The sequence below is a fragment of the Mytilus trossulus genome, chromosome 7 (genome assembly GCF_036588685.1).
Source record: "Mytilus trossulus isolate FHL-02 chromosome 7, PNRI_Mtr1.1.1.hap1, whole genome shotgun sequence".
In the NCBI taxonomy this organism is placed as follows: Eukaryota; Metazoa; Mollusca; class Bivalvia; order Mytilida; family Mytilidae; genus Mytilus; species Mytilus trossulus.
This window is the reverse complement of record NC_086379.1, coordinates 7,026,302-7,035,715: the sequence shown is the minus strand read 5'-3', so window position 1 is coordinate 7,035,715 and position 9,414 is coordinate 7,026,302. Positions and strand designations below refer to the sequence as shown.

Genomic DNA, 9,414 nt, shown 5'->3' with positions numbered 1-9,414 from the left:
TTATAGTTATAAAATGTATTTCAAATTTTACATCAAATATATTTAGACACACGCTTGTATATTATACAAACATTCAAAATACCGAAGTTGCACACCGTGGCCCATGCTAAAACGTCAAGTTATCTATTGTTTAATGAGTATCAGTAATAAATATTTAAATTGCAGATATATGTTTGCAATAAACAGGATTAATTAATTCTTGTTAATGCCAGATTGTCGCCCCGGGCGTTTTTACAGTCAAGGAGAAAGTTACAATAAAATTGAAGTTAAATTGCAGTTGAAAGGATAGCTTTAAATAATGAAATTGTAAGACTTGAGTAGTCAAAACTGTGTGTTGCTGTGGTGATGATAGTTTGGTGTGAAGTAAATCTGAGTCTATTTCAAAATCAAATTTGATTAAAATATAATTCACCAAGGAATGCCGCGACACCATTTACGTGTTAAACATGTGACAAAGTTGGTGTTGATCAATAAAAAGTTACTGTAATGGGAGTTTTAGAAAATTTAACGTAAAGAGGGTGCTGTATAAAAAATAAATACTCCATTGTACAAGCTACAGAAGTGCGAGATTTCGGCTGTTATCTGCTGTTTGGTCGGATTGTGTCTCTTTGACATATGTTCCATTTCCATTCTCATTTAAATGGTCGCTAACAAAAGAACAGATTTTGCCAGTCTATGTATACTTCTTATGGTAGTGTACCTTTGTAATATAGTAATTACAACATTAATAATAGTTGCGTTGAGTGTTCATCTGGTGTCACAATGCATAGATTATGAGATACTTGTATCGTGTTTCGCTTTCCTTCACCAATAATTGATGATGTAGCCTAAAATGGACTATATTTGTTTAGAGGCCAGCTGAAGGACGCCTCCGGGTGCGGGATTTCTTCGCTACATTGAAGACCTGTTGGTGACCATCTGTTGTTGTTTTTTCTATGGTCGGGTTAACGTTGTTGTCTCTTTGACACATTCCCCATTTCCATTCTCAATTTTAACACTGGTTCCACACTGATTTAAAATAAAAGGGACGCGACATATTCTTAACGGGTGCATTACTTTATATATATACAATTGATTTAAATCAGTTTTTCAAATATAGAAAATCACTCTTTGAATTTATGAGGAACTCCAACACCATCCATAAATGTATTTTGACGTGCTAGTCCATCGGAAAAATGTTTGCCCAATTTATTTAATGGCGGTAAAGTCATTTCACTGAAGTTGGTCGACGCGGAGGATTTTGAAGTAGATTTACGGCCGTCGTGTCCATCAAGCCGATTATCAATCTTCTCGGCTACAGAATTTAACTTTGCAGTCGCTGTCTCCAGTTTGTCGGTGGCTTCGGCAAGCTTTTTTTCTTGTATTACATTCTTCTGTGATAATTCTTGAACGATGTTCAGTAACTGTTGTTGACCCTTCGCCATTTCCTTCATCAATTTGTTTTCAAAATTTTCTTGGGATTTCTTTAAATCAAGGAAGGTACTGTCAGAGTGTTTAATGGGTGAATCAACCTCGTCTTGTCCATAACTCGACCTACTCCTGGCCGTTTTAATAAATTCATCACGTGCATTAAGTTGAATCTTCAGTTCGTCTACTTTTGCTTTAAGTTCGTTGTTGTTTCTTGTCAGCTCTCTGTATTCCTTTTCCAACTGTTTGTATCTTTTTCTCTCGGTTCTTCTTACCTTCTCCATTTCATGTTCTAGTTGTTTTATCCTAGCCTCGTTTTGACGTTTTATTTCTAACAGGCTTTTATATTCATCGTGTGATTTTCTCTCCATCATGTTTTCTTTCTGTTGCCACAACGATGTGTGCTCTCGGTGGAAAGGCGCATAGGAAGCTATCTTCGGTGTTAGTAAGGATATCTGAAATATCCAAAAAAGATTAAGATATCGTAAATTCGAAAGATAATATTTGGTTTTAGCTTAGTTACTATGTTCATCTTATTCTATTTCATTTCACCGGCTACTTAGATCGTTCTCTATTCATTTCATCGCCTTTTTACTTTTAATTATTTGTTTTTAAGATGGGTTTTTGTTTACTAAAGATGTTCGCTGTGATATCCCAATCTCCGTGTTCTAAGCTTCACACACAAAATATGTCAGGTTTACTAGAGTCAAGTAATATTTCGATACTATAGATTTAATTTTTATTCACACCCTTTGGATCTGCAGTCAGTGCATATAGCGGCAATTGCAAGGATAACGATAACAAGAGTTTCTGCGAAAATCCTTCATTTTAAAAGAATAAAATAGACAAATTGCTCGAATATGGAGTACATTTCTGTTAATGTCATAGATGGTCAACCCTGAAACCGCTGTAAATAACAGCTACTTTTTTTCTATCGGCCATCTCCTTCGAAATACGCAATAACTTTTTACATCAAAAATAATAGTCGGGTATATGATGAACCCTTTTTGTAACACTTTTAATGCTTAATTGATAATTATATTAAGTTTTAGTCTTTAGATATGAATTGGCTGTCAGATTCAGTCTAGCATTCTAGTGTCAGAGTAGTAGAAATCAGAACGATAATTAGTTAGAGGGAATGATATATTATTTCAGGGGTACGATCTTTTACTTATATAAGATATTTCGTGGGAACGATCATACGATAATCTGATGGAATGATGACGACGATATTCCATAAGAACGATCAGTATTGTATTTCATGTGAATGATCAATGTGAAATGGGAACGATCATTACGATACTATCCCTCATTATGTATGCCATGGGAACGATAATTATGGTAATCCAATGGAAGGATATTCCATTACGATATTCTGTGGGAACAATATATCATCAAGATATTCCATGGGAACGATCATGGCGATAATCCTTTGGAACGATATATCATTACGATATTCCGATAGAAACTAACATTACGATATTCCGTGGAACAGTATATCATCACGATATTCCATGGGTGCGGTCATTGTAATAATCCGTTGGAACGATGAATCATTAAGATATTTGGCAAGAACAAGATACGTCTTGAGAATGAGCAACAAGAGTGTTTCTATGTTACATAATTGAATTTCAAATAAATAAAACTTACCGTGTGTGGTTTTGGTTCTTTTATTTGAGCTAAAACAAAAAACACTTTTTCTCATAATTAATGGTTTGAAGATTTATATGAAGATTTATGTAAAAAGAAACCCTTAGTATACTTAATTTCTCTAGAATAGGAATAGTAAAAATATTTAGTTGTTCAGAATATATTATACTCGATTAAAGCAATTAACTTCATGAGAGGGTCAATCTAATCAAATTCAGATACCACACGTCGAATGAGGATAACAAAATCAGAGATCTATCCGAAGAATAAAGATTTAAAAATATAGATTGTGGACGAGTTTACTATACAAATATCAAATAAATGCAGAAAGAGTTTTAGACGTTGTGCAACTGAACGAACAGTTGTTAGTTTAAACATATTTTTTATAGTGGATTGGGAAACAAGTTTTCAACTTATATTAATCCCTTTCCACTTTGCGGGTGCGAGTGCTGCCTTGTAGCGGCATTAGCTTACTCTTTTTCGAAATCTACAAGGGTGTCTCTCTCTTAACACGAGTCAGCCATTTATCACCCCCTTCCGACGGACTATCATCGTTTCCTTATGACCATACTCGCAAATGGTGTCAAGGGAGAGCCGACAATTGAGTTCCTGAAATTTTCATCCCGAACGGGAATCGAACCAGGAAGCTTTGTGTTAGTAGTCCGATGCACTAACCACTACACCACGAACAATTGTTACTGTAATGCTGTAACCTAACTATTTCGCAGTGCTTTCGACAGTTTCATATGTCTGCTTTTGTTTTATGAAACGCCTACTAATATCACTTCGATTATTGTTGAATTCATATGTTGATATTCAACAATTTAATTTCTTAGGTTTTATATTGTATTTATTGTGAATAAATGTATAGTGTATTGATCAAATTAACAAAAAAGTAATGCATGTCTATATAGCTGAGTGAAAGGTTTAGCTAGCTATAAAACCAGGTTTAATCTACCATTTTCTACATAAGAAAATATCTGTATCAAGTTAAGAATATGACAGTTGTTATCCATTCGTTTGATGTGTTTGAGCTTTTGAATTTGCCTTTTGATAAGGGACTTTAAGTTTTGAATTTTCCTCGTTTGAGTTTTTTGAGATTTTACTTCTTAAATGAATACTTACCGAGTTCTCTTTGTGTGTTTAAAATTCTATCTACGATCAGTGTCTGTCCGGTTCTTTTTAAAGCATCAATGAAGATGTGTTGTGCTCTTCTCTTTAGAACAATATCGATCATATGGTGAACCCGTTCCCCGGGCATTTTAGCTACAACATCTTCCCTCTCGTGCATCTGTATAACATCCCCCTCCAGTAAAATATCTAACAGTCTATCCACAGACGCTATGTTTTCTTTAATGAAAACGATGTTCTTAGTTATACAGTCTTTACTGTATTTCGTTGTCATTGTTTCCTGAAAATGTGATAATAAAATCCATTATATTTTTTTTTATAATGGTTGTCCTGAATATGTCTGAATTATACGCCGATGGATACAACGTAAACCATAACAGATCAATCTCTTTAATATCTGAAATGTTCCCCACAAAAAACAATTCCCCTTTATCAACAGTACACAAAATATAGTTTACTTGGTTTGATTGCTGCTTAATGTCCAGTGACAAAACTTACATACATATAAGGAGACTGAGAACATGTTAATGTGGTATGATAAACCTGATTTGTATAGGACCGACACACAGCTGCCAACACCCTCAATATGTTAGTTTATAATGTAACTGTTCGCAGAATAATTGTCAACCTTCCCGAACATATTGTTAATCTTGAGTAAACCAGTGTTTGTTATTACTCCTAAATGCCGCGAGCTTACCGGAGAAGCATCAAAGTACTATATCTCTCATAAATCGAATCATATTGCCAGTGTTGGTGTTGTACAGTTTTAAAAGTTAGGAACTTTCTTTGTATATTATTTATCTGAGGAATATTGACATTGCTGGTCTTGTACAGTTTTATATCAATGTTGCACTATTAATTCACGAAACAGCAGTACTATAATATGTATAATTGATAAATTGTTGATCTTAAACGTTATATATGTTTCATCTTTAAATCTTTCGATCTCGAATCCACGACCTCCTTTACTGGATGCTAGCCGTCGGCGGATCCAAGGGGGCTATATAGGAAATCACTGAAGCATGCATTGAACCCCCCCCCCCCTTTTTCGGTCAGTGAGTGCCCCCCTCTCCCCTTTCCAGAAAAGTTCTGGATCCGCCACTGCTAACACGCGACACCACAGAGGAAGTCGATAATACGCGTACGATGTTATTGCTATTAATTTCAAAGTACCGATGGCAGCAAAAAAATACCATTTTGACTTTACTGTTCTTAAACGTACATAAAAAACGGATACTTTTAAAATATTAATGACTGATTGATAAAAACTAATTTATTTGTTTACTTACTTTATTGCATTTTTCTTTTTCTTCATAAATATATTTTATGTTTGTCACTAAACTTATATAAGCAGAAAATAATAAAATAGATTACGAGCGCCGAACAAAATTGCTGGCCTGTAAAATTAAGAGTGCACACATCAGTAAACTTGAATACATAAAACAAAAGAGTTCTTGCCATTCAAACAAAGAAGACTGTTACTTTAATCACATGATCAATTTGTTAAATAGAAATATAATATCCTTTTTAAATCATAGTTATATAGTAAAAAACTGTTTAACTGTCGTTTAGGCATGATATCACTCACTAAAATAAAATCGAATATTGGTCCGTATTACAGTATTACTTATTTTACGCCTAAGGTCACCATTTTATTACAAATCTTGTTGTACAGTCATTCAAAAACTATTATGCTAACAGTAGGTTCAAACAGCGGTAAATTAATTTTATTTTGTTTGAAAAGTTTTAATTATAACATTGGACTTTATTAAATTTATTCCCAAATCAATATTACAAAACAGTTCATTCCTTTTTACAATAATTATTGTACAAAATCAACATTACAAAACAGTTCGTTCCTTTTTACAATAATTATTGTACAAAATCAACATTACTAAACAGTTCATTCCTTTTTACAATAATTATCGTACAAAATCAGCACTAAAGGTGTACTGTAACAGATAATAGTAATACTTTTGAAGTTGCGTTAGGGAGTAGACTGAAACGTGTGGCGAGCTGGCAAACTTTCTGTGAGAGTAGACTGAATATTGAGGCGAGCTGGCAAACTTTCTGAGAGAGTAGACTGAATAGTGAGGCGAGCTGGCAAACTTTCTGTGAGAGTAGACTGAATATTGAGGCGAGCTGGCAAACTTTCTGAGAGAGTAGACTGAATAGTGGGGTGGGGTGGCAAACTTCTGAGAGAGTAGACTGAATAGTGGGGTGGGGTGGCAAACTTCTGAGAGAGTAGACTGAAAAGTGAGGTGAGCTGGCAAACTTCTTTGACTTACTTAGTCCTTGCTATGCCTAATGGCACATAGTGCAAGGACAAGTTTCCTCCACTCTTCTCGGTTGTTTGCTTTTCTTTCCACCGTGCCCCAGGTATATCCTCTTTCTTTTAGCTCATTTTCTATGGTGCGTCTCCATGTGGTTTTAGGTCGCCCTCTTTTTCTTTTCCCCTCTGGTGTCCATTTAAGGGCTACCTTGGTCATGTCATTAGATGGTTTGCGTATAACATGACCAAGCCACCTCCATCTTTTTCGTATTAGCAAAGTCTTCATGACGTTGGTGCTGGTCATCTCATGTAAATCTTTGTTGGAGATTTTGTTTGGCCAGAATATTTTCACTATCTTTCGCAGACATGTGTTATGGAAGCTGGAGAGTCTGTTGATATCTTTGTCAGTCATTCTCCAGCACTCTGAACCATATAGGAGTACAGATAATACACAGCTGTTGTAGAGCCTGAGCTTGGTCTTCATTGAAAAGGCTGCTGTTTTCCAGATGTTGCCTAATCTTATGAATGCGGATCTAGCTTTTCCTATCCTTATCTTAATATCTCTTTCAGCACCACCTTCTGTTGTTATACAACTGCCTAGATATTTGAATGAGTCGACTGTTTCCAGCTGTTTCCCTTCTATAAATATTACAGGTTGTCTCTCTGTATTGTGGTACATTAACTTTGTCTTTTTGGCATTGATCTTAAGCCCAATCATTTTAGCCGTTTCTTCTAGTTTTTTGGTCTTCTCCTGCATATGATCTTCGGTATGCGATAAAAGTGCTAAATCATCAGCATAGTCTGTGTCCTCAAGCATGGTACAAAGTGTCCATCTCAGTCCGGTGTTACTTTCTGCTAGGGTTGTGCTCATTACCCAATCAATAGCAATTATAAACAGCACAGATGACATGACGCATCCTTGCCTCACTCCAAATTTAACATGGAAACTAGTGTCAGCTTCAGAGTTGATGGTACATGAGAAGTTTGTATAGAACTGCTTGATGAGTTGCACTATCTTACTTGGTATTCCATAGTTTCTCAGAATTTCCCAAAGACTTTCTCTGTGTAAGCTGTCAAACGCTTTTTCGAAGTCCACAAAATTTACTAGTCTTAGGAAGTTTTCTCTGCCACTCATGACACTGTTCTAAGATGTTACGTAGTACAAATATGTGGTCTATACAGCCTCTACCTTTTCTGAAACCAGCTTGTTCTTGTCTTAGTCTCTTATCCACAGCCTCTATAATTCTTGATATCAAAATTTTGCAGAAGACCTTACTTGGAATAGATAAACTTCTTTGAGGGACACGCCAAAATTGAAAAAAAATCAAAACTGCAGACTTTTTCTAAGTCTAATAGTGAAGAAGTTATATTATTAGTCGTTATCCTCTTTTAATTTCATTCTGTATGCCCTCTTGTCCTTCACACGCGGTCTACCCTACCTACATGTCAGCGCTTGTTACACCTTTTTATGTTTATAACATCAAACGGTAAAGAATGTTTTGCTCTTCAATCACACCCGATGTAGATAATTGGTCAAAATTATACATGTGTAGAAATATGAATTTGGCTTGGAGTATATAAAAAGATATGTTTACATCCGGTTCTAGATGAGGTAGCACCAATAAGAGAATTAATGGTTTATAAAGACGTAAAACCTTGGATTAAATCAGTTATTTTGGAACTAATAAAAAGCCGAGGCCATTTATTATACAAAGTAGTGGGGCTCATAATTTGAAATAAAATTTCTTCTTCTTCTTCTTTTTTTCTCAGAGTTTTCCAATTGTAGAAACAAAAATCAAATGGCTGTTAAAGAAGCAAATTCTAAATATTTTGCGAACTAGATTGAAGATAATAAATTGTCCAAAAAGTGTTTGAAAGCATGCAGTTAAAAAGTTTTGGCTCTAGTTCCAAGCATAAAGAAAACGAAAATAACCATGATCCAAATGTAGTGCCAAATCATTTTAATATATTTATTTACTAATGTGGCTGCTTCTCTGGTTTTAAAAGTTCAATCAGGTCCAAAGGTTTCTGATTATATGTATAGTACACACATATTCCAGATCTTTTTTTATAACAAGTTTGTTTTAATGATACTTCCTCCGAATTAACGTCGGGTACTCCGAAAGGGTAAGCATATCCTGCTCACGTGTCGTGTTGCTCATGTAAGTACAAACCAGGTAATTATTTTAATTCGGGAGGTCACATTCGTGAAAAATGAATGATATCGTAGTTACTATACATAAGGAACGTATCCACTATCACAGGTGAAACGGATATTCCTTAAAGTTCAACCAACTCGTGATGGCGTCAGTAAAATTTTCGAAAGGAATGATTTCAACTTCATCATATGGATCTCATGGTTTAATAGCATCCTTGCGATCAGTCATTCTCTATCAAAGAAATCATGATAGGAAAAACAAGCACGAGAATATCGTATCGATTGGAAGAAAGCAGATCATTCTCTACATGTGGCACCCGTCATGTTGCTCATGTTGGTACACACTTATAACTATTCCTTGATAATTCCTTAATTATGAAGGAATTTAGATAGACATTTGTATGGTTTTTTTTTTATTTCAATATCATTCACTGTGTGTTAACAGTGCCCTCTATGTAGTGGGTTATCTCTACAAAATAAATGTTCTGCGAAGGACAAACAAATCAAGAGATATATATAGATTTTTACATTGGTACCAGTGGATTATCGGATTTATCCAATCGAGATAGTTAAATTATCAATTTTAAAGTCCGAGCCGCCCCGGCGAGGACTTTAAAATTTATAATTTAACTATCGAGATTGGATAAATCGGATAATTCATGAGTTACTATGTAAGAATCTGTTTCTCTAATGATTAAAAAACACATCTTCATATTTAGTTAAACGAAAATCCCCTTCGAGTGCCTTCCACATTGCACGAAGTTGTCAACTTCATTTAATGAATGGCTATTATTTA

At 34.9% G+C, this 9,414-nt stretch overlaps 1 protein-coding gene across 1 annotated transcript; it reads right to left on the bottom strand.

The window, feature by feature from the left end:
• Positions 1–258: 258 nt before the first annotated feature.
• Positions 259–5,554, bottom strand: LOC134724559 (protein bicaudal D-like). The gene is made up of 4 exons (XM_063587659.1): positions 5,478–5,554; positions 4,183–4,468; positions 3,058–3,086; positions 259–1,862 (listed from the first exon to the last, which is right to left on the bottom strand). The coding sequence occupies exons 2-4, from the start codon at positions 4,460–4,462 to the stop codon at positions 1,104–1,106; spliced, it is 1,068 nt and encodes a 355-aa protein (XP_063443729.1). The 5' UTR covers positions 4,463–4,468; positions 5,478–5,554; the 3' UTR covers positions 259–1,103.
• Between the last annotated feature and the right edge of the window lie 3,860 nt (positions 5,555–9,414).

What these genes read in the sequence shown, in the direction of transcription:
- LOC134724559 (XM_063587659.1), bottom strand. Translation starts at nt 4,462, where the DNA reads ATGACAACGAAATACAGTAAAGACTGTATAACTAAGAACATCGTTTTC. An exon ending in AAACACACAAAGAGAACTCG is followed by an intron (nt 3,087 to 4,182) that starts GTAAGTATTCAT and finishes TTTTTGTTTTAG; the next exon opens with CTCAAATAAAAGAACCAAAA. An exon ending in AAGAACCAAAACCACACACG is followed by an intron (nt 1,863 to 3,057) that starts GTAAGTTTTATT and finishes TGGATATTTCAG; the next exon opens with ATATCCTTACTAACACCGAA.